General features: G+C 39.7%; 2 protein-coding genes and 1 long non-coding RNA gene across 8 annotated transcripts in view; 1 reads left to right on the top strand and 2 right to left on the bottom strand.

The window, feature by feature from the left end:
- The window catches only part of FBXL13 (F-box and leucine-rich repeat protein 13), a 317,665-nt gene extending 304,381 nt beyond the window's left edge, over positions 1–13,284 (top strand). For 2 of the 5 annotated variants that reach the window (XM_011927736.1, XM_011927737.1), the window contains 2 exons: positions 3,692–3,855; positions 12,613–12,910. In XM_011927736.1, the coding sequence (XP_011783126.1) occupies positions 3,692–3,855; positions 12,613–12,802 (354 nt within the window). In that variant the 3' untranslated portion in view covers positions 12,803–12,910. Of the gene's footprint in view, positions 1–3,452; positions 3,511–3,691; positions 3,856–12,612 lie in introns of all 5 variants that reach the window. The other 3 variants (XR_001000225.1, XM_011927739.1, XM_011927738.1) reach the window with 3 other exon arrangements.
- Positions 13,285–16,915: 3,631 nt separating this feature from the next.
- LOC105501697 lies at positions 16,916–17,498 on the bottom strand. The gene is made up of 2 exons (XR_001000224.1): positions 17,400–17,498; positions 16,916–17,350 (listed from the first exon to the last, which is right to left on the bottom strand). It is a non-coding gene; the product is annotated as an uncharacterized LOC105501697 (long non-coding RNA).
- An 80-nt stretch (positions 17,499–17,578) lies between these two features.
- FAM185A (family with sequence similarity 185, member A) overlaps positions 17,579–24,687 on the bottom strand; it is a 63,832-nt gene continuing 56,723 nt past the window's right edge. For both annotated transcript variants that reach the window (XM_011927721.1, XM_011927722.1), the window contains one exon: positions 17,579–17,923. In XM_011927721.1, coding sequence (XP_011783111.1) covers positions 17,811–17,923 — 113 coding nt within the window. In that variant the 3' untranslated portion in view covers positions 17,579–17,810. The remainder of the gene's footprint in view (positions 17,924–24,687) is intronic.

The raw sequence follows: 24,687 nt of genomic DNA, 5'->3' as shown, positions 1-24,687 counted from the left end.
GGCTCGGAGAATTTAAGCAACTTACCTATGGTCACAATTAAAGAGTGCCAGAGCCGGGGGATTCAAATCAGAGAAAATACTACTAGTAAACAATGTGGAAAAAGATCCAACATAAGAAAGAAATCCAAGTTAAAACATTATTATTTGAAGTATCATTTAATACCTACCAAATTGCACATTTTTTAATGGTAATGCCCAGTGGTTGGCAGGGGGTCAGTGAAACTGGTCCTTATATTGTAGATAGCATTATAGATGTGTATAATCCTTTTGTGAAGCAATATTAAAATACATAAACAAGAGCCACAAAAGTGGTCATACCCTGTCTTTGCCCGTTTTCTGTTGTGTATAATAGAATACTTGAAACTGGGTAATTTATAAGAGCAAAATTTATTTAGTAATATTACATTTCTGGAGGCAAGGTCAAGGTGGAGCATTTGGTGGAGAACCTTCTTGCTGGCAAGGACTTTCTGCAGAGTTCCAAGGCAATGTAGGGCATCACATGGCAAGGGAGCTGAGCATGTTAACAGGCTAGTTCAGATCTTTCTTCTTCTTATAAAGCCACCAGTCCCAATCCCATGATAACACATTAATCCACTGATGAGAGCAGAGCCTTCATGACCCGATCACCTCTTAAGGGCCCTACCTCTCAATACTGCCACATCTTGGATTAAGTTTCAACATGAGTTTTGGAGGGAACAAACATTCAAACTATAGCAAACAAATCCACTTTCTGAAATCTGTCCTAAGGTAAACAGTCCAAAACTTGGAAAAGACTATATTTATGAACAGTCATCAAAATGTTATTTAAATAGTAAAAACTTAAGAACAATGGAAATGACCAGAAATATGTGAATGATAAACTAAACTACATCTACTAAATAAAACATTTTATAATAATTAACAATTGTAAATATGAAGACTGTGTAGTAGTATGAGAATGCACTAGGAAAAACAAAAAAGCAAGATGAAAGCAAGGTTTGGTGGTGTGCAGCTATGTTTCCAGCCCCTTGGCAGGCTATGACAAGAAGACAGCTTGAGCCCAGGTGTTCCAGGCCAGCCTGGGAAACATGGTGAAACCCAACTTGGAAAAAAAAAAAAAAAAAAGGCCAGGCACAGTGGCTCATGCCTGTAATCCCAGCACTTTAGGAGGCCAAAGTGGGCAGATCACTTGAGGTCATCAGTTTGAGACCAGCCTGACCAACATTACTAAACATACAAAAATTAGTTGGGCGTGGTGGTGGGCACCTGTAATCTCAGCTACACAGGAGGCTGAGGTGGGAGAATTGCTTGAACCTGGGAGGCAGAGGTTGCAGTGAGCCGAACTCGTGCCACTGTACTCCAGCTTGGGCAACAGAGGAAAAAAAAAAGGGAGGATGCAAAATAAATGTAATTACTATTTACAAATCTGTTAATGGGGATAGGAATGGGGAAATAGCAAGAATATTCCAGAACACTAAAAGTAGTTATGTTAAAGTGATAAATTTGTAATTGTTTTCCTTTGCTATTATTGCTATTTTTTGGCAATGTGCTTATATTATTTCTAAAATATAAAATAATTTCATTTAAAAATAAACCAAAACATTTTTTCAAGGAATCAAAAGTAGTTGTGTTGGAAGTAGCACAATTTGCCCAGTGAGGCTGAGACCAGGTCCTTATATCTGGGAGTTAAAAATGTAGCAAAGTTATTTCCATCTCCAGTTTCCAGCCCTTAATCCATAAATCCCAATGACATCACGTCAGTCATGGAACAACTTGAGCTACTGATCTGCAGGAACTGTCAGGCTCTTTTTCAGCTCTCCTAGTATCAAACCAAACCTGCTACTCTGAACTCCACCTCCCCTGGACTTTTCCATCACTTTGTTGTCCTTCCTTTTTTCTACAATTCTGAGGGCTTTTTTTTTTCTTTTATCAATGACATCAGATCCTCAGAGATCAACCTATTATGGCAGGAATGTCTGAGGCATTTTTGTGGAGTCAGTTGTAATGTTTAACCTTGGTCCTGAGTGTGTTCTGGAAACAAAGCATGTTTAGACAATGACAGCATCTCTTTTTCCAAAGTTAAAAAGTATATATTTCAAACTGAAGTGTTTTTCTGGATAATTCTTTTTTTTTTTTTTTTTTGGATAATTCTTCTAACTTTATGTTAAAACAAAAGCCAAGCCTCATGGCCTATGTTTTTTAGAATATTCAAACATTTAAAATAAGAAATTGAATGCAGTTGGAAAAAAAATTCCTTTGGAGAGAGTAATCTAGTTGATTCTGCAGCAAGGCTCAGTTTAGCCATAAATTTGAAAGCTAGTCCTGGAGTAAGTGAAATAATCTAAGTAGTATAGTTGAATTACCTCTGTAGGACATCTGGGCAAAACTGTGAGATGTTGGAACCCTTGGCAGGATATTTCAGAGTGGGATTTGTTGTAGTCTCTGTGGCTTCTGCTTCTCATTCTCCCCTTGCTTCCAAACATCTGTCTCGCCTACTTGTCCCTTTTCAGAACTAGGTTACTCCATCTTTTTTACATCTAAACCATCAGTGATGTCCAGGTCCCTTCTCATAGTAATATGAACCTGTCTGCAGATTAACTTCGGAGGATATATATTTTGTAGTTTTTTAACATGTAATGTTATTAAACATGTATTTTCATATTGATGATGCCTTAGAGAGGATTTTAAACTTAAAGCCAAATCCCATCTCTATAGCATTTCGTAAGCTGCTCATACTGGTATAACAGGTATTACTAAAAAATGTTGATGAAGTTTCCCATCCAAACCAGAGGACTCTTAAATGAAAATAACAGCAAGATCACAACTTTGTGTGTGTTGGTGGGGGGAGGCGCGCGGGGCACAGGGTCCCACTCTGTCACTGAGGCTGTGTCACCCAGTGCAGTGGCGTGATCTCGACTCACTGCATCACTGACCTCCCAGGCTCAAACAATCCTCCCACCTCAGCCTCCCAAGTAGCTGGGACTACAGGCACGTGCCACCATGCCCAGCTAATTTTTGTATTTTGTATTGGGAGTCTCACCATGTGGCCCAGGCTGGTCTCGAACTGGGCTCTAGCAATCTGCCTGCCTCAGCCTACCAAAGTGCTGGGATTATAGGCATGAGCCACCGTGCCTTGCTAAGACCATAATTTCTATTGGTGCTACTTGAGGCAGATATTTTACTGTTCTGACCTTATTTGGAAACAGCTAAGCAACTCACTTGAATTGTAGGCCCATTATGTGACAAGCTGGGTGAAAGAGAATTTGCAGGTGTCTGATTTTGCTACTCTCTTTGTTATGAATTGAATGTTTGTCCTTCAAAAATTCTTATGTTGAAACCCTAACTCCCACTGTGACAGTAATAGAAAGTGGGGCCTTTGGAAGTAAACAGGTTTAGAAGAGATCATAAGGGTAGAGGTCTCATGATGGGATTATGGTCATATAAGAAGAGAGAGATCTCTGCCATGTTAGCAGATAGCAAGAATGGAGGCATCTGCAAATAAGGAGGGACTTCCCAAGACACCAATTGCAGGTACCTCTATCTTTATCTTGATCTTGGACTTCCCAGCCTCTAGAACTGTGAGAAACAAATGTTTGATGTTTAAGCTACACAGTCTGTGGTAGTTTATTATAGTCACCCAAAGTGACTAAGGCACTGTTCTTCCCTGAGATAGTGTTTGAATAGCCAGTACTTACTTTGGCTCTGTGTTCAGATTACTGACTCAGCGATGGAGATGTTATCGGCAAAATGCCATTACCTGCACATTTTGGATATCTCTGGTTGTGTCTTGCTTACTGACCAAATCCTTGAGGACCTTCAGATAGGCTGCAAACAACTCCGGATCCTTAAGATGCAATACTGCACAAATATTTCCAAGTAAGTATGTACCTGACTATGACAAACTTTGAGAACTACTTTCTGAGAAAACGTAGTATATGGCTATAAGGTTCATAATACATAGCAGCTTTCAGTGTTAGGAAGTTTCATTTCATTTTATTTTTTGCCTAATTGAAGCTAACATTGTGAGCTGTTCTAAAATGGCCTTTGTGGTTTCCTATCCCTTTTCCAGTAGGCCTTTTACTTTAAGCATCTTCCCTTCCTTGACTAAGCAGGTGTCCAAAGCTTTAACTCTAGCTCTTTCTCTGCTCACTTCTCAAAATACAGTCCATTCAGTTCATCTCCCCTAGAGGATTCAGAGAATCATCCGATTAAACAAGCTCACAAGATTTTGCCTCTTGACTGAGGGCAAAAATGTGCAAGTATTTTAACTGACCTGATAAAGTAACATGTGAAATGCTTAAAATGAGAATCCTTGACCATTCCCTGAAATAGAAGATAATGTTCTATTGGGCAGGTGTGAAAAATTAATACCCAGACTTAATATTATCAAAGTATAAAGGGCACAATGTGGCCCACACAGGTAGATTTCACAGAGGAACTTTCTTTAAGTAGTTATGGCATGAGCTGAACCATGAGCCCTGGTTACTTGAGGCCTGAGGAAGAAAATGGTTTCTTATCCAAGGAAGTGTGAGTTGAAATGAAATGGAAAAAAGGAAGAAAAATTACTTGTAAAATAGCCATTCCCACTGGGCCCAGGCCTGCACGGGGAGGGCAGCCAGCTGGAGCTGGATCAGAGAGAAGGGGGTAGGTCCTTGAAAATTTTTGAGGAGGGGTGGAGACTCAACCCTTCATGATAGGTCTGGAGATAACTCTGATATGAATACTATTAACCTCATTTGAAGAACATACAATGAAATAGGGTCCTAGGAGTCTCCGCCAAACTTGTTAGATTATTAACAGACAACTTTGAGCAAGATGACAGAGAATGAATAATGTGTTACTCAAAGGAGTTTAGCTTCTAATCTTTTGATTGTATTTTGCTAATCACTATTTATAAGAGGTAATATTACTGAACTTCTAATAAGTAAGATTCTAGAATGAATGGAGATTTTCTGGCAAGGGGCTCTTTGAACCTAATCATGGTGTAATGCTATGGTTTGAATGTGTTCCCCCAAGTAGATAATGCTATTATCGTGGAAGTGAGTTAGTTATGGGAGTGGGTTCCTGATAAAAGGATGAGTTAGGGCTCCTTCTCTCCTGCCATGGGATGATACAACAAGAAGGCCCCTGCCAGTTGCTGGCACCTGATATATAACTATAAGAAATAAATTTCTTTTCTTTATAAATTACCCAGTCTGTAGTATTGTGTTATAGCAACACAAAATGGACCAAGATATATGGGACACTGAAGTATGATTAATATAGTGACTGGTCAAGAAGACCCAGGATATCCAGTAACATCCGAATCCTGCCTTTAACTGCTCGGTCTTGCTGGGTCCCTAGATTTAAAAAATATACGTGCAAAAAAAATAAAACAAGCCATAGTAAGACTTGGCTACTAGCTGGGCTTTGTCCCAAAATCCCAATGCAGAACTCTAATTAACCAGCTATAGCTATGAAAAATTCCATTGTCTAAGCCATGACAGCCAAAGGCCTATTTTGTCTTCTGCAATCAAACTTGGCTGTCCCTATCCACAAGAAGCAGGCAGAGACTTGGCCCTAATGCTTAGAAAGGGGCTCGTTTTGTGTGTGCACTTCGTTGTCTAAAGAGGCCACACCACTACCCTTTAGTCTCCCTGAAAGCTCCACCTTTGCTTAGCTCTAGCAGGAAAGAGGCCTAGAATCCCTTGATTCCATCTTTGTTTAGCGATGGAGAAAGACAGTCCTCACTGCAGAGTGGCTTGGAGAGTCCCAGTGTTTGGACTAGTAAGGCTCCAGAAACATCTGTCTTTATGTCCAACATCTAGGAGAGGGTGCTACTTGTCAGTTAGGGGCTCCTGAAATACCTTGGCCTCAAATTTTTTGATTAGAGAAGTGGTAAGGGGGCCTAGTTGCAAGCAGCTTTTGGGGATCAGCTCTGGGGGCTCTATGGAGCAGCTTCATTTTGCATTTAAATCCTTTGGTGGAGTTGGAAATGCACAGTGTATGTAGACTCTTCAAAACTCAAGCCCTTGATGATCTCTGATTCCTTACCTGTGCTCACTCTAATCAGGGCCAGTGTGGCTCCCTCAACTGCAGAGGCTTTGTCTTGTCTGGGTGAAACAGAACTTTTGGCAGGTGGGATAAGAGAGATTTTTCTGGCTTGGGAAGAAGCTCGGTGACTTTGAATCACAAAGCAATGCTCTCCACATGCTTGATTCCATTTTGAACATGAAAACAATGTATGGTGCAGCCCTTAAGATCCAATTACAGCCATCAGAAGAGGCTGTTTTATACATAAATTCCCTCATACTCAGTGGAATTTGAAACTACTGCGCCAGCTTTGCAAATCAAAGAGGGCTGCTCAGCTCACCCTTTCTGAACCAGAGGAGTAGCAAACTTTTGGTCAATGAGCAAATTGGCTGTAGCTCTTTTGCAGGAGAGTTTCCCACAGAAGATATGTCTGGCATTCTACCAATGCCAGAGTCTGAAGGGTTTCCAGGAAGTGACCCCAGAAGCGCCATGTGGATGCAAGATAAAGGCTCCTTTATTTCAAGGAGGAATAAGTAACAACTATGATCAGAAAACATGACAAGCTGTTTGTATTTGAAGCAGCTGTGACAGCCAGCCATTCAATTTATGGCCCTCTGTGGGGAAAAGCAACAAGGTAGGAGTGAGAGAGAGGAAGAAAGACCCTCACAATGGCCCCCACAACCCAGGAGGGCCTGAACCACAGAGAACCTGAAGAATCACTAATTGTATAGTTAGCGAAAAGGCTAATTCAAGAACAGAAAACCAAATAATGCATGTTCACACTTATAAGTGGGAGCTAAATGATGAGAACACATGGATGGGAACAACACACACTGGGGCCTGTTGGAGGGTGGAGGGTGGGAAAAGGGAGAGAATTAGGAAGAATAACTAATGGATACTGGGCTTAATACTTGGGTGATGGAATGATCTGTGCAGCAAACCACCATGGCACACGTTTACCTATGTCACAAACCTGCACATCTTGTACATGTACTCCTGAACCTAAAATAAAAGTTGGAAATAAATTTTTGAAAAAAGTAAAGGGAACTTTCTGGTATATTTGCATCTGGAGCCCAAAACCTTCAATTCTAGAGAACGAGTAGAGAAAGTCTTAGTGGCCTTCAGAGCCCCAGATCACAGTATGAAGATTCCTGAAGGGCCTTCTTTAGCAGTTGCTAGAAGCGTAAACTCAAGCAATTCCTACTGCTCAGGCATTCTAGGAGATCTGTGTTGCTAAAACATAAAACTCTTATCAGAGTTCTCCTCTCCAGCTCATGGAAAGGTTCAAGCCTTTCTGATGTGGAACTGTTGACTTTTATTATTGGTATGAACAAATAATGTTATTTAACAATTATTATTTGCCACGTACTGTGCTAAATCCTATTTTACAGATATTATAGAATCCTCACAAATACACTTTGTCATCAGAATGGATAAGGAAACTGGTTTAAACAGGTTAAATAACGTGCCCACAGCCACACAAATAAGGAGAGCCCTACTTTGTACCTAGGTCATACTGTGCTGCTTTTTGCCTTTAGATTACATTCTCAAGCTTTTTGAAAGCTTTGACATTCAAGGGATGTGGTCAGTAAGGGTAGACACGTGCTCTGCTGTGCCCAATTTATGTCTGGTGCACATTTATAAGACAGGCTATGGATTATGAGCAATCCTTGGTGGTGGCTCCAACATTCCCTTTTTTTGCCTACTCGAGATTAGAAGGAAATGTGAGCTAGGGCACACAATGTTACTACAGGGCTAACACTGAATCCCTTTTAATTTATAAGAAACAAAAATCACTAACAAACTTCAGTACAGTGTTGTTATTAACCACCTAATGTGAAACATTACAACTGTGACATATCATGTTTGAAAATCACTGTTCTATACTGATCCAACGAAACCTCTCTCACCAGGTTAAATAAGTAATGATGACTAACCACTGCAGCAGATTTGTTCAATTCCCAAATCATTTCATACAGGGTCTCACAGTCACTTAGGCCAAAGCAGAATGGAATGCAGTCAGAGGATTCCATATGTGCTCTATGAAATTTAGAACACACAGTGGTTCCTAAGAATACATTTTCTTGTCAATATTTCCTAGCGCCCATGTGCTGATCATACTACAGCATCAAGCTATTAAGAAAGAAAGGGGAGGGGTGGGAGGGGGAGAGAGAGAGAGAGAGAAAGGTTTCTTGCAGAAATGTAGTTTCTACATTTTTAACTTTCCTGATACCATTCAAAATATATGTGTAAGAGCTTCTGCACAGCAAAAGAAACAATCAACAGAGTAAACATAATGGGAGAAAAATATTCACAGATTATGCATCCGACAAAGGTCTACTATCCAGAATTTAGAACTTAAACAAATCAACAAGCAAAAACCAAACAACCCTGTTAAAAAGTGGGCAAAAGACATGAATGGACACCTCTCAAAAGAAGACATACAAGTGGCCAAAAAACATATGAAAAAATGCTTAACATCACTAATCATCAGAGAAATGCAAAATTACAATCACAGTGAAGTATCATCTCACACTAATCAGAATGGCTATTATTAAAAAGTCAAAAAATAACAGATACTGGTGAGGACATGGAAAAAAGGGAATGCTTATACACTGTGGTGGGAATGTAAATTAGGTCAGCCAAAATGGAAAGCAGTATACAAACTTCTCAAAGAACTAAAACAGAATTACCATTTGACCCAGTAATCCCACTACTGGGTATCTACCCAAAGGAAAAGAAACAATTCCATCAAAAAGACACCTGCACTTGTATGTTTATTGCAGCAGCATTCACAATAGCAAAGTCATGGGATCAACCTAAGTGCCTGTCAGCGGTGGATTGGATAAAGAAAATGTGGTACATTCAGACCATGGGATGCTACACAGTCATAAAAAATAATGAAATCACGTCCTTTGCAGCAACATGGATGCAGGTGGAGGCCATTACCCTAAGTGAGTTAACACAGAAACAGAAAACCAAATACTGCATGTTCTCACTTAAAAGTGGGAGCTAACCACTTGCACATAAAGATGGAAACAATAAACACCGGGAACTCCAAATGTGGGGAGGCAGGGAGGATGGTGAGGGTTAACAAAGTACCTACTGGGCATTATATTCACTATTTGGCTGATACGTTCAAGAGCAGCCCAAACCCCAGCATTATGTAATACACCCACATAACCTGCACATGTACACCCTGAATCTGTTTTTTTTTTTAAAAGTGCATGTGTGCAAACACACAGCTACATAGGATGCTATGATAAAGAATTCAGAAAAACCTTCTGGCAGTCACTTGCCAATCTCTTCTCTTGGCAAGGTCCTGGGTCTTAGGATAGTCAGTCCATGTGAGGATGCCAAAGGTGATGAGGACAGCTAGTCATGGCTAAGGATTTTCTGAAGGGCAAGAAAGAAGTGGAATAGGGAATGGTCTACGCTAGTATCCATAGCTCTCTAAAAATAATCCTAGATTTGTTCCAGGACAGATTCATATTTTCTGTTTCTCCCTAAGATCACCCTTGTTGTGAAAGCACTTAAGACTAAAACAGGCCCTAAAGACACACCAGGTGGAGGAAGCCTTAACCTCCCAGAACTTGAGTCTGGAAGGAGAGTGCATCTGAGATCTGATCCTTTGCTCCCCTCCAGTCAGTAAGGATCACTTCCAATAGTCAGGGGACCCACTGATGTTTGGTTTCACTAAAGCTATCTGTGGGTGGACTAGAGAGCAGAGCTGGGGTAAGGGGGACAGGGATTAAGGAATGAGTACATTAAAGAAATGTATATACCAGTGGACACTTCACCCATTGCTGGGGTTCAACATGCAGCTCATTTCGATTCTGTCCCATCGCACTGCATTAAATGAGTAGTCTCCCTGTTCACTTGCTGTTTTTCTTATATTAAGGAGTCAACATTCTCACCTTTCTTTTTCTTGCTATTTTTTTCAAACCCCCACTACTTGCTAATTGTTTTATATCACAATTACCATCTAATTTACCCTGGCTTGTAGCTGACTGAGCAACCATAGCACTCAATATTTACACATTCCCAGACTTATCATTAGTAGTACTTATCCTCTTACTACCAGTAATCTAGAACCCTCAAAACTGTTGCTCTTCTGACATTAAAGGTAAGATGTAACTTTGTGAGTTAGGATTTGCAAATCTTTTACTCCCTAAAACAAGCATTTCCTTTTCCTGTAGGTCAAGATCATTGTTGCCTCTAACTGTGCTACTCTTGTACTATAGTCACCATCAGTGGCATTGAATGATTATGAACAACTGAGGACTGCAGGGTGTGTCCAGAACTCTGGTGTTTGGGAGGCAGGAGGCAGGAGGGTGTTGGAAATAGGAACATAAGAATGCCCCTTCTAGACCAGCAAACCAGCAAAAGCCAAGAGGGTTAAAGGACTTCCCTTCTTGGTGTAAGCTGCTGAAATCTCTCGTTTGAGCTATTCATGATAAGTTTCAGGAAGTTGCAAAGAAATGTAATAAACTCTTAAGTAACTTACTACCTTCTTAAACAAAAGGAAGATGACAAAGTTTAAAATTATAAATAATGCCATGAAGCTATGTAATAGAAAAAAATTAATTCTATGATCAACTTCCTGTAGATATTTAGAGGAGGAGAAGACTAGGTTTGAGCCGTTTCCAAGGAGGCTGGATTGGTTTGGAGTTTTGAAAAATGGATAATGTTTAGGCTGGTAGAGCTGGGTGAAGGGTAACAATGGAGCCTTGCTGTTTAGGACACTGTTTAACCACATGAAAGTGATGGTGCCAATGTTATATGCCTCAACATTTGGTATTACATTTCAGTAAGTCTTAGGGGGAAAAATGTTCAGACAGTGTGTTGAAAGATACGATAATTTCACCTTTATAGAATTGAAAAGGGGCCGGGCGCAGTGGCTCAAGCTTGTAATCCCAGCACTTTGGGAGGCCGAGACGGGCGGATCACGAGGTCAGGAGATCAAGACCATCCTGGCTAACACGGTGAAACCCCGTCTCTACTAAAAATTACAAAAAACTAGCCGGGCGCGGTGGCGGGCGCCTGTAGTCCCAGCTACTCGGAAGGCTGAGGCAGGAGAATGGCGTGAACCCGGGAGGCAGAGGTTGCAGTGATCTGAGATCTGGCCACTGCACTCCAGCCTGGGCGACAGAGCGAGACTCCGTCTCCAAAAAAAAAATTGAAAAGGGAGAAATATCATTAGGAGAATAAAATGGGAAAAGCAAAGGATATAAACCCATTACTTTTGCATGGTAATGTTCTACAATGAGGATATAAAAGATTACATAAGAGGTTTAAAATGCAGGATAGCACCTTAAAAAAAGATTAAAAAATTAACAGAATGCAAAACATTATCTTTGACAATAAACATCATTTTCAAAACTGAGAATAAATATTTCTCTGAAGACAATAAACTTGTTTGCCAAGTTTTAGTCCGTAGGGATTGGTGGCTTCAAACTAGAAATTAGTATATGATCATTGCTTTTACTCAGTTTGTTCTTTAAGTATGTAGAAGTTTTGTGTGAGAGCAGATATATAAGTTAAAAAGCAGTGTGCTTAGAGGCAGAATTAGCAATGCTTAATTAGCAATGCTTTGGTTATCTCCCTGTTGAGTTTGGTTACAATTATTTTAATACATCTAAAGTTCAACCTAACTGTAACAGCAATTTAAACTGGTATCTCTGTGTTGTTGGGTTTTTTTCTTCGTATTTTCTTTGCCTTACCTGAACTCATCTCGCCATTCAGCACAAACTTAACTCAAAGTGTATGGTAATGCCAGCTCCATATCAATGACTCAGTTTCCAGACTTTTGCAATTAATAACTCAATGTACATTAACATAGAGCAAGAGTGGAGAAGGTAGTGCCTTCATGGGTAAACATCACAGTTACTGATTTCTAATCCTACAAAAGTGGTCAATTGCTCATCTCCTTTTTAGTACTAATCTCGTGATTCAAACCAACTTTCTAGGAAAGGAAATCCTTCTGTCCTCACAATGGCTTTGTTTTCAAGTTAGACATACTTTTTTCTGATGCCTTCTTTACTTATTTCCTCCTAAGAAAGACTGTAACAGTATTTTTTAATCATTTTGGTCATGGACACCTCTGAGTTACAAACCTTCTCATAAAAATGTGTATCATAGACAAAACTGCATGAACTTTCAGGGAGTACATGGACCTCCCTGAAGTTCATCCATGTAGTCAAAAGGGATCTGTGAACTCTGGGTTAAGAGCTCCTGGCCTGGTGCATGGTCAGCCTTCACAGGTAGGGTAGTTAGGTTACTCCCTCATCAGAGAAACTAGAAATACCAAGGAAGGGGCTTACTCAAAGCAGTATAAATAAATAGAGGCCTCAGTGTTCCTCTTCCATGGCCGTGTGTAGTTTCCTTACCCATTCACTGTATCTGTTAATTTCTGAAGTGGTTGAATCAGAGCTGCTGAGGCTTTGGGACCCTGTTTATTTGAACACTTACCCATATCCTCACTCTCAGCAAGGCAAGAGAGGTCTGACGTGAATTCAAATTGTGACAGTGAGTTCTGTAACTCCAAATTTGGTTGAGTTTGAAAATTCTGCACTAGGGATTACTTCTGCAACTAGCTAATGCTAAGCACTGTTATTACAGGAAGGCAGCTCAGAGAATGTCATCTAAAGTTCAGCAGCAGGAATACAACTCTAATGACCCTCCACGTTGGTTTGGCTATGATAGGGAAGGAAACCCTCTTACAGAGCTTGACAATGTAACACCATCTAAAGGAGCCTCAGAATTAACAGTGGAAAAGTCAACATACAGCAGTGAAGAGCAAGCAGCATGACCTTCAGCCTCAAGCAGGAAAAACAACAAATCAAGAACTTGACAAGTTTTCTCCATTTGTTGCAAGTATGTTTACTAGCTGAATCTCAATAACAATGTAAACAAGCAACAAACCCTCTTCTGATTCTTATTCCACCTACAAATATTTCCAAATATATCAGTAGTTCTTCTGTCTAAATAATCATGATTTAAAAAAGAAGCCAGGCCGGGAGCAGTGGCTCATGCCTGTAATCCTAGCACTTTGGGAGGCCGAGGCAGGTGGATCATAAGGTCAGGAGTTCGAGACCAGCCTGGCCAACATGGTAAAACTCCATCTCTACTAAAACTACAAAAATTAGCTGGCTGTGGTGGCGGGCGCCTGCAATCCCAGCTACTCGGGAGGATGAGGCAGAGGACTCGCTTGAACCTGAGAGGCGGAGGTTGCAGTGAGCCTAGATCACGCCACTGCACTCCAGCCTGGGCGAAAGAGCAAGACTCTGTCTCAAAAACAAAAAACAAACAAACAAAAAGAAGCCAAATCAAGTACTGACTACATAAAATTTCTGCCTAAATTTAATCAAACCAATAGTTTTTTGATGAGATTATAAAATGTAAAGTTATATGAAACAACCCTGAGAGATGAGATTTTTTTTTTGACAAATTAAGAAATTTTTCTCTAGAAAGGAAAAAGAAAGCAGAGATGGCCATATGTCATACTAAGAGTTTGAGCCAGGGCCATAACTTTAAGGATCTGTGGTGCTTTATAAGGTTTTATAAAGAATACAGACATATATTAATATTTTCAAAGGAAATGTGGCTTTCCTATGGTTTCCAGACATTTAACAACAAAAGAGAACTAAATGCCACCAATTAACTCTGGACTTATCTCAACATTTGACTTAGTCAGGGGCAAATTAAATAGAAACTAGAACTATCTGAATAGAAAGAATGTCCCTGCAATGTCTCAGAAAGATATTTCTTTAATCAAATTTGCACAATGGAGGAATTCTTAAACTATGCTATGCCAAAAAAGATGCTCCCTCAATTTTATGCTAGGAAGTATGGGTTATTAATTGCATATCTACATATTAGTTTTTAATAAGGTTTAATCTGTGGGTTTTAGTATACGTGCTGCTGAAGCCAGCACATCTGTGGGTTTTTACCATTATTTGATATTATGTAACACTGATGTTGACACAGTCCAAGAGAAAGCACAACTCTGTTCTGACTGCTGCAAACAAGCTATGTCAGCAATATCAGATCAGCCTTTTAACCTCTCTATTTCCTCAATTACTTATCTCTCACGTGGAGTTCTCTTTTTATATCCCACAAGTTTCAAATAAGGATTAAAAACTTAAGATAAAACATTGTTATTTTGAAAAGTTCTAAAAAGATTGTACAAAGTATTATTATAGGTTACTCTGTATTAGCTAAATGCTTTTAGTAATTCTCCCCCACTGAGGTTGATTTGCAAAGTTTTTGAAATAAGGTAATATTACTTAGCTGTGGAAAGGTTCTTAGGAGTGGGCACACAGGCAATAGAATCATTTGAATGGGAAGTTTTAGAACCATAGCCAAGAGACATAAGATGACATAAGAGTACGGTTTTAACCTAATTCTGGAAATTTCTGGCAGCTGCATTAAAGATGTTTTCAAAAATCTGATTCCTAAGTGCCTCATGCACACAACTGGAGGAACTTATAAAAGAGGCAATTGCTTTCTAAAGGAATGACACCTGCACTGGGAAGACCCCGGTAAGAAACACCCCTGTTACGTATTCTCCAGAAACCTAGCAGGTTGCTTTACATTCAGAGCTTGCTCCAAAGCTCTTTGAGTAACATCCTCTCTTAAACAAGAACAGAAGACACATTCATTCATTCCAGGGAGACAAATTTTACAGTTACATAAATGAAAAAAAGGAGTAGAAAAAGTGAGCTATGAAAGGAACCAAGAAGTAAGGTATACAGGTAGAGAAATCTTTTAAGTTCTCAGTGCAAAGTACTCAAAATATCAAAGATATTAGTTAGGTCTTTAGCCCTTAAACATTTCATATTCATAGGTCTGTGTCCAAGAGAGTAAAATATTTCAGCGTTTTCTTTTTGTCTGGGACTTAACAATGTGATCCAAATATGTACAGTTCCGTTAATAGTTTTAAATATAGTTGACTGCTGTTATGCTTATGACTTTTCTGGCTGTGATTGGCTAATTTATTTTTAGTCATGAAGATGTTTATGTAATTGCATGAAGGTGAAAAAAGATTATAAAAATTGCCTCACTGCCACACAGTTTCCTCTACTTAATAGTACAACACACCCCAACCATACCAAATATACCAATGTGTGAGTATATTTCAGACTTGTATGCATTCTCATTTCATGAAGGGTGAACTAAAAGGAGACTTTGAGATACCCTACAAAGCTGACTTTTATTTCATAAATAAGGAGTTAAAAACAGAACTCCAAAGAAATGGCATATTAATGAAAAGGAGGATGGGCACAGTGGTTCATGCCTATAATTGCAGCACTTTGGGAGGCCAAGGCAGAAGGACAACTTGAGGCCAGGAGTTCGAGACCTGATGAACTTGTAAGACCCATCTCTATAAAAAATTAAAAAATTAGAGCAGGCATGGTGGTGCCTGTCTGTAATCGCACCAACTCAGGAGGCTGAGGCAGGAGGATGCCTGAGGCCAGGAGTTTAAGACTTCAGTGAGCTATGATCATGCCACTGCACTCCAGCCTGGGCAACAGAGTGAGACCTGGTCTGAAAAAAAGAAAAAGATAATCATAAATAATATTTGGAAAGGTTTGTTAAAAATTAAGTGTTTAAGAATGGACTTCTCCTGGCCCAGCACAGCGACTCACACCTGTAATCCCAGCACTTTGGGAGGCTGAGGCAGGCAGATCACATGAGGCCAGGAGTTCAAGACCAGCCTGGCCAACATGGTAAAACCCATCTCTAGTAAAAATACAAAAATTAGCTGGGCATGGTGGCATGCACCTGTAATGCTAGCTAATCTGGTGGCTGAGGCATGGGAATTGCTTGAATCTGGGAGGCAGAGGTTACAGTGAGCCAAGATTGTGCCACTGCACTCCAGCCTGAGTGGCAGAGCAAGACCCTGTCCCAAAAAAGAAAAAAAAAAATTGACTCATCTTAATCATAAAAAATATAATCCAAGCAATTTAGGCCATTCTTGTTTTGCTATAAGGAATGCCTGAGACTGGATGATTTATAAAGACAAGAGGTTTAATTGGCTCACAGGGTTTAATTGATTCTGCAGGCTGTGCAAGCATTGCATAGGCATCTGCTTGGCTTCTGGGGAGGCCTTAGGGAGCTTTTACTCATGGCAGAAGGCAAAGTGGGAGCAGGTACATCACATGGCAAGAGCAGGAGCAAGAGAGGGGGAAGATGCCCACACCTTTAAACAGTCAGATCTTGCAAGAACTCACTATCATGAGGATAGAACCAAGAAGGTGGTGGTAACAATTAGTGAGAAATCTGCTCACATGATCCAATTAGGCCCCACCTCCAACACTGGGGATTACATTTCATCATGAGATTTTGGGGGACAGATATCCAAACTACATCACCAAGAGATAGGTCTGGTCTTATAGTATAGTTATAGTATTATATAACTTATTTATTTATTTAATTAATTTTATTGAGATGGAGTCTCACTGTGTTGCCCAGGCTGGAGTGCAGTGGTGTGATCTCGGCTCACTGCAACCTCTGCCTCCCAGGTTCAAGCAATTCTCCTGCCTCCGCCTCCCAAATAGCTGGCATTACAGGGATGAGCCACCATACCCAGCTAAATTTTTTTTTATTTCTAGTAGAGATGGGGTTTCACCATGTTGGCCAGGCTGGTCTCGAACCCCTGACCTCAAGTGATCCATCCACCTTGGCCTCCCAAAGTGCTGGGATTACAGTCATGAGCCACTGTGCCTGGCCATTATTATATAATTTAAATATTCCAGGAATACAGATGTTTGAAAGAAATTAAATTCATAAAATATCTTTATACAGTATACCTTTATAAAAATCTGTCTTCATACATCAAGCTATAAAATAGCTGTTTCTTTCCTCCTAATGAGCTATATCTTAAATTACACAAAAGATATTAACAATCAGTAGCAACTGCTTCACATATGTGTTTTTTATTTACAGCTTAAATTTACATTGATGCCATAAGAGGTACTAAGTAGAAAACCTGTCATGTGAGAGCTACATTATAAAGAATTCTAAGCTAATTGCCCCCGCATGATGGATGCCTTTGTATAATCTCCTTCCCTTGAGTGGGAGTGGAAACTGAATGTGATGGGCCATCAATCCTATGAATGTTACATTATATGGCAAAACAAAGGTTATCCTGGGTGGGCCTGACCTAATCGAGTGAGCCCTTTAAAAGTATATATTCTTCCAGCTGGTTGCAGAAGAAGTCAGATATTCAAAGCATGAGAAGAACTCAGTGCATCACTGCTGGCTTGAAGATGGAGGGGCAACATGAGAAGGCATGTGGGTGGCCTCTAGAAGCTTAGAGTGATTGCTGGCTGACAGCCAGCAAGAAAATGGAGACCTCAGTCATTCAGTGATTGCTGGCTGACAGCCAGCAAGAAAATGGAGACCTCAGTCATTCGGTCACAAGGAACCGGATTTTCCCAATAATCTGAATGAAGTTGGAAGTAGATTTCTTCCCAGAGATTCCACATGAGAACTCAGCCTGGCCAAAATCTTGATTCTAGCCTTGTGACTCCCTGAGCAGAGAACCTAGACATACTGGGCTCTTGGCCTACACAACTGTGAGCTGTAAATGAGTATTATTTTATGCTGCTAAATTTGTGGTAATTTGTTATATAGCAGTAGAAAATGAATACAATAGCAAAGTACACATTTTGAAAAAGCCTCCCAAAACAGTTCACCAGTATTCATTCTCAATTTGTTGTTTTCAACCTTTATATGAATGGTGGGATTTACATTTTTGTAGTCACAGATCTGCGAATCATTGTTAAAAATCATAAATCCAAATCAAATCAGCCTTAGTCCTGCAGTTTCAGGGACTGAAACCAGCTTTGCCTTCTAAAACTTACAGTACCTTTTGGGGCATCAGCCTTAATCCATTTTTCACGTTTGCTTGCTTGATTCATGAGTCCTAAAATACAAAATTGCATAAAGTTATGTCAAGAGCATTAATTGACCACATAGATCCTAGCAACACATCTATAAAACTGAAAAACACCTTGGAACATCAAGAATCTTGGTAAAGATAGTCTGAACTGGGAAAGAGTTGCAAAGAGGTTATCTGGGCTTGCTCCCCTCCATTCACTTTCTCAGAACAACCCTGAGAGGGAGGCTACTCTGTGTTTTTTTTGAGACAGAGTCTCACTCTGTTGCCCAGGCTGCAGTGCAGTGGCACGATCTCGGCCCACTGCAGCCTCCACCTCCTGGGTTCAAGCGATTCTCTGGCCTCAGTCTCCCGAGTAGCTGGGACTACAGGCACACGCCACCATGCCTAGCTAATTTTTTTGTATTTTCAGTAGAGACGGGGTTTCACCATGTTGGCCAGGCTGGTCTTGAACTCCACACCTCAGGTGATCCACCCACCTTGGCCTCCCAAAGTGCTGGGATTACAGGCATGAGCCACCATGCCCAGCCTACCCTGTATTTTTTTTCTTTTTTTTTAAGTAGAGACGGGGTTTCACATGTTGGTCAGGTCAGTCTCAAACTCCTCACCTCGTCATCCACCCGCCCCAGCCTCCCAAAGTACTGGGATTACAGGCATGAGCCACCATGCCCGAGCTCTGTTTTTTATTTGTACAGGATGAGTATCCCTTATCTAAAATGCTTGGGACCAGAATTGTTTCAAATTTCAGATTTTTTTTTGGAATATTTGGAGAAGACATACTAGTTGAGCATCCCTAATCTGAAGATCTGAAATCCAAATTACTCCAATGAGCATTTCCTTGTTTCATGTTTTGGAGCATTTCAGATTTTGGATTTGGAATGCTCAACATATATTATTTTTAAATGCAGTGTTAAAAAAGTGCTTTACTGGAGTATAACTGACAAACTACATGTACTTAAAGTATACAATGTAGTAAGTGTTGACAGAGGTAAAAATCTGTGAACCATTCTCCTTAATCAAGATAATGAACATATTCATCACTCCCAAAAATTTATTTGTATTCAAGTGCAGTCTTTCCCTCATGCTCCTCCCTTCCTGTCACCCTGCAACCCCCACCCCCTTCAATCACTGATCAGCTTTGTGGCACTATGGATTCGTTGCTTTTTCTAAAATCTTATATAAATGGTATAAATGGGAGTATACAGTTATGCACTCTTTTAAAAAAAATCCGTCTTCTTTAATTCAGCGTAATTATTTTGAGGTTCATCCACAGTGGACCATGTATAGGTAGTTTCCTCAACGCTTGCTCATTAGTACTTTGCTGACTGTTCATAGCACCTTCCACAATCCCCTCTGTGCAGCTTGCTCCCCTCTGGAACTTTCTCTTATGAACTCTGGGCAGCCGTGTCTCCCCAGAAGCTCAGCTCAGAAGCTCAGTCTCCTCTACTCAGGGAGTCTGCTGGGCTCTGCCTGTGCAACCTCTCCCTGCCCTGCAGCCTGGAAACTCTTTCAAGGTCATAGGCTGTGGCAATCACAAAGCTCTCCTTGTTTGTTTCTCAGATCTATTCTTCTAGTTCTATGTTTTCTTTACAAATCAAGGTTATAAAGGTGTTATATCTCCTCTGGAGTACCACTGCAGTTCTGGATTTAAGAAACCAGTCAAATTGAGACAGAACAGGGACTGCTTGTAGGGGCCTGTGGGCCCTTCTCAAGCACAAAAATTAAAAAAAAAAGAAAGAAAAATCTTGGGTTCGTTAAAACAATTCCAGGTACCTACCTAAGTAGCCTTAAAAAGCAAATGAGCAGGCAGGCGAGGTGGCTCAAGCCTGTAATCTCAGCACTTTGGGAGACAAAGGCGGGCGGATCACCTGAGGTCTGAAGTTTGAGACCAGACTGGCTAACATGTTGAAACCCTGTCTCTACTAAAAATACAAAAATTAGCCTAGTGTGGTGACAGGTGCCTGTAATCCCAGCAATTTGGGAGGCTGAGGTAGGAGAATTGCTTGAACCAGGGAGGTGGTGGTTGCAGTGAGCCGAGATCATGCCATTGCACTCCAGCCTGAGCAACAAGGATGAAACTACGTCTTAGGGGGAAAAAAACAAGCAAATGAGCAACTTAATAACAACAACAACAAAATAATAGCTTAAAACAATAGCCAAAAAGGTTAAAATAGATGTCTTCTTTTCTGTAAGAACCAAAGACAAAATCTGAACATATGTCTCTGAGTTGTTTCTCAAAAACCTGGACTCCCACACCAAACAGATCTGCTGGCACGTGGACTTCAGATAAGGGGAAGCTCAAGACTAAACACAGACCATTGTACATTTCTCAGGGGCCTGGAGAAGGTCATGCCCATGAGCCAGAACTAACATTCTTTTTTGCAGGTCCCAAATTTTTAGATAAAGCTTCACTTCCTTAACCAATCAGAAATCAAAAAATCTTTAAATCCACCTATAACCTGCAGCCCCCCTGCTTCTAGATGTCTTGCCTTTTTAGGTCAGACCAATATGTAGTCCCCATGTATCAATTTATGACTTTGCCTATAACTTTTGCCTCCCCACCTTTATTTTAATTAATTTATTTTTTAAATTTTTCCATAGGTTATGGAGGTACAGGTGGTGTTTGGTTGTATAAGTTCTTTAGTTGTGATTTGTGAGATTTTGGTGCACCCACCACTTTAGCAGTATACACTGCATCCTATTTGTAGTCTTTTATCCCTCACCCCCATCCCAACCTTCCCCCCAAGTCCCCAAAATCCATTGTATCACCCTTATGCCTTTGCGTCCTCATAGCTTAGCTCTCACATATCAGTGAGAGCCTATGATGTTTGGTTTTCCATTCCTGAATTACTTCACTTAGAATAATAGTCTCCAGTCTCATCCAAGTCACTGTGAATGTCGTTAATTCATTCCTTTTTATGGCCGAGCAGTGTTCCATCGTGTGTGTATATATATACGTATATTCCACAGTTTCTTTATCCACTTGTTGATTGATGAGTATTTGGGTTGGTTCCTTGATTTTGCAATTGCAAATTGTGCTGCTATAAGCATGCCTGTGCAAGTATCTTTTTCGTACAATGACTTCTTTTCCTCTGGGTAGATACCCAGTAGTGGGACTGCTGGGTCAGATGGTAGTTCTACTTTTAGTTCTTTAAGGAATTTCCACACTGATTTCCATAGTGGTTGTGCCAGTTTACATTCTCACCAGCAGTGTAGAAGTGTAACCTGATCACCACATCCACACCAACATCTACTTTTTTTTGATTTTTTGATTATGGCCATTCTTGCAGGAGTAAGGTGGTATCATATTGTGGTTTTGATTTGCATTTCCCTGATCATTAGTGATGGTTGAGCATTTTTTCATATGTTCATTGGCCATTTGTATATCTTCTTATGAGAATTGTCTAGTCATGTCCTTAGCCCACTTTTTAATGGGATTGTTTTTTTCTTACTGATTTGTTTGAGTTCGTTGTAGATTGTGGATATTAGTCCTTTGTCAGATGTATAGATTGTGAAAATTTTCTCCCACTCTGTGGGTTGTCTGTTTACTCTGCTGACTGATCCTTTTGCTGTACAAAAGCTCTTTAGTTTAATTAAGTCCCAGCTATTTATCTTTGTTTTTATTGCATTTGCTTTTGGGTTTGTGGTCATGAAATCGTTGCCTAAGCTAATGTCTAGAAGGGTTTTTCTAATGTTATCTTCTAGAATTTTTATTTTCAGGTCTTAGATTTAAGTCTTTAATCCATCTTGAGTTGATTTTTGTATAAGGTGAGAGATGAGGATCCAGTTTCATTCTCCTACATGTGACTAGCCAATTATCCCAGCACTATTTGTTGAAAAGGGTGTCCTTTCCCCACTTTGTGTTTTTGTTTGCTTTCTTGAAGATCAGTTGGCTGTAAGTGTTTGGGTTTATTTCTGAGTTCTCTATTCTGTTCCATTGGTCTGTGTGCCTATTATTATACCAGTACCATGCTGTTTTGGTGACTGTGCCCTTAAAGTATAGTTTGAAGTCAGGTAATATGATGCCTCAGGATTTGTTCTTTTTGCTTAGTCTTGCTTTGGCTATGCGGACTCTTTTTTTAGTTCCATATGAATTTTAGAATTGTTTTCTCTAACTCTGTGAAGAATGATGGTGGTTTTTTGATGGGGATTGTGTTGAATTTGTAGATTGCTTTTGGCAGTATGGTCATTTTCACAATATTGATTCTACCCATCCATGAGCATGGGATGTGTTTCCATTTGTTTGTGTCATCTATGATGTCTTTCAGCAGTGTTTTGTAGTTTTCCTTGTAGAGGTCTTTTGCCTCCTTGGCTAGGTGTATTCCTAAGTACTTCATTTTTTTGTATTGTAAAAGGGGTTGCGTTCTTGATTTGATTCTCTGCTTGGTTGCTGTTGGTGTTTAGAAGAGCTACTGATTTGTGTACATTAATTTTGCATCTGGAAACTTTGCTGAATTCTTTTATCAGTTCTAGGAGCTTTCTAGAGGAGTCTTTAGGGTTTTTGAGGTAAAGAATCGTATCATCAGCAAACAGTGACAGTTTGACTTCCTCTTTACCAATTTGGATACCCTTTATTTCTTTCTCTTGTCTGACTGCTCTGGCTAGGACTTCCAGTACTGTGTTGAAGAGGAGTAGTGACAGTGGGCATCCTTGTCTTGTTTCATTTCTCAGAGGGAATGGTTTCAACTTTTCCCCATTCAGTATTATGTTAGCTGTGGGTTTGTCATAGATGGCTTTTATTACATTAAGGCATGTCTCCTGTATGCCGATTTTGCTGAGAGTTTTAATCATAAAGAAATGCTGGATTTTGTCACATGCTTTTTCTGCATCTATTGAGATGATAATGTGATCTTTGTTTTTTAATTCTGTTTATGTGGTGTATCACATTTATTGACTTGCATATGTTAAACCATCCCTGCATTCCTGGTGTGAAACTCACTTGATCATGGTGGATTGTCTTTTTGATATGTTGTTGGATTCAGTTAGCTAGTATTTTGTTAGGAATTTTAGCATCTATGTTCATCAGGGATATCAGTCTGTAGTTTTCTTTTTTGGTTGTATCCTTTCCTGGTATTGGTATTAGAGTAATGCTGGCTTCATAGAATGAATTAGGGAGGGTTCCTTCTTTCTCTATCTTGTGGAATAGTGTCAATAGGATTGGTACCAATTCTTCTTTGAATGTTTGGTAGAATTCTGCTGTGAATTGTCTGGTTCTGGACTTTTTTGGTTGTTAATTTTTAATTACCACTTCAATCTCCTGCTTGTTATTGATCTGCTCAGGGTATCTAATTCTTCCTGATTTAAGCTAGGAAGGTTGTATCTTTCCAGGAATTTATCCATCTCTTCTAGGTTTTCTAGTTTATGTGCATAAAGGTGTTCATAGTAGCCTTGAATGATCTTTTGTATTTCTGCTCCCATTTTGTTTCTTATTGAGGTTATTTGGATTTTTTCTCTTCTTTTCTTGGTTAATCTTACTAATGATCTATCAATTTTATCTATCTTTTCAAGGAACCAGCATTTTGTTTCATTTATCTTCTGTATTTTTTGTTTGTTTGTTTGTTTCAATTTCATTTAGTTCTTCTCTGATCTTGGTTATTTCCTTTCTTCTGCTGGGTTTGGGTTTGGTTTGTTCTTGTTTCTCTCGTTCCTTGATGTGTGACCTTAGAATGTCAGTTTGTGCTCTTTCAGTCTTTTTGATGTAGGCATTTAGGGCTATGAACTTTCCTCTTAGGAGGAAAAGTGGCCTTAGGTGGCGTTTGCTGTATCCCAGAGGTTTTGATAGGTTGTGTCACTCTTGTCCTTCAGTTCAAAGAATTGTTAAATTTCCATCTTGATTTTGTTTTTGACCCAGTGATCATTCAGGTACAGATTATTTAATTTCCATGTATTTGCATAGTTTTGAAGGTTCCTTTTGGAGTTGATTTCTAGTTTTATTCCACTGTGGTCTGTGAGTGCTTGATATAATTTCAACTTTCTTAAATTTATTGAGGCTCATTTTGTGGCCTATCATATGGTCTGTCTTGGAGAAAGTTCCATGTGCTGTTGAATAGAATGTGTATTCTGCAGTTGTTGGATGGAATGTTCTGTATATATCTGTTAAGTCCATTTGTTCCAAGGTATAGTTTAAATCCATTTTTTCTTCATTCAGTCTTGATGGCCTGTCCAGTGCTGTCAGTAGAGTAATGAAGTCCCCAATTACTCCTGCTCACCTGTGGTGTCCACTTGCATGAAATGCCTTTTTCCACCGCTTTACCTTAAGTTTATGTGAGTCCTTATGTGTTAGGCGAGTCTCTTCAAGCAGCAGATGGTTGGTGAATTCTTATTCATTCTGCAGTTCTTATCTTTTAAGTGGAGCATTTAGGCCATTTACATTCAATGTTAGTATTGAGATATGAGGTAGCATTCCATTCATCATTTTATTTGTTGCCTGTGTACTTTGGTTTTTGTGTTTTTGTTTTTTAAACTGTATTTTTATTTTATAGGTCCTGTGGGATTTATGTCTTAAAGAGGTTCTGTTTTGATGTGTTTCCAGGATTTAAGATTTAGAGCTCCTTTTAGCAGTTCTTGTAGTGGTGGCTTGGTAGTGACGAATTCTCTCAGCATTTATTTATCTGAAAAAGCCTGTATCTTTCACACACGATGCCTAGTTTCACTGGAAACAAAATTCTTGGATGAGAATTGTTTTGTTTGAGGAGGCTGAAGATGGGCCCCAATCCTTTCTAGCTTCTAGGGTTTCTGCTGAAAATCTGCTGTTAATCTGATAGGTTTTCCTTTATAGATGACCTGGTGCT

Source organism: Colobus angolensis, unplaced genomic scaffold, assembly GCF_000951035.1.
Source record: "Colobus angolensis palliatus isolate OR3802 unplaced genomic scaffold, Cang.pa_1.0 Scaffold74, whole genome shotgun sequence".
NCBI classification, from domain to species: Eukaryota; Metazoa; Chordata; class Mammalia; order Primates; family Cercopithecidae; genus Colobus; species Colobus angolensis.
The sequence above is the reverse complement of the archived record's forward strand: the minus strand, read 5'-3'. Positions and strand labels throughout refer to the sequence as shown.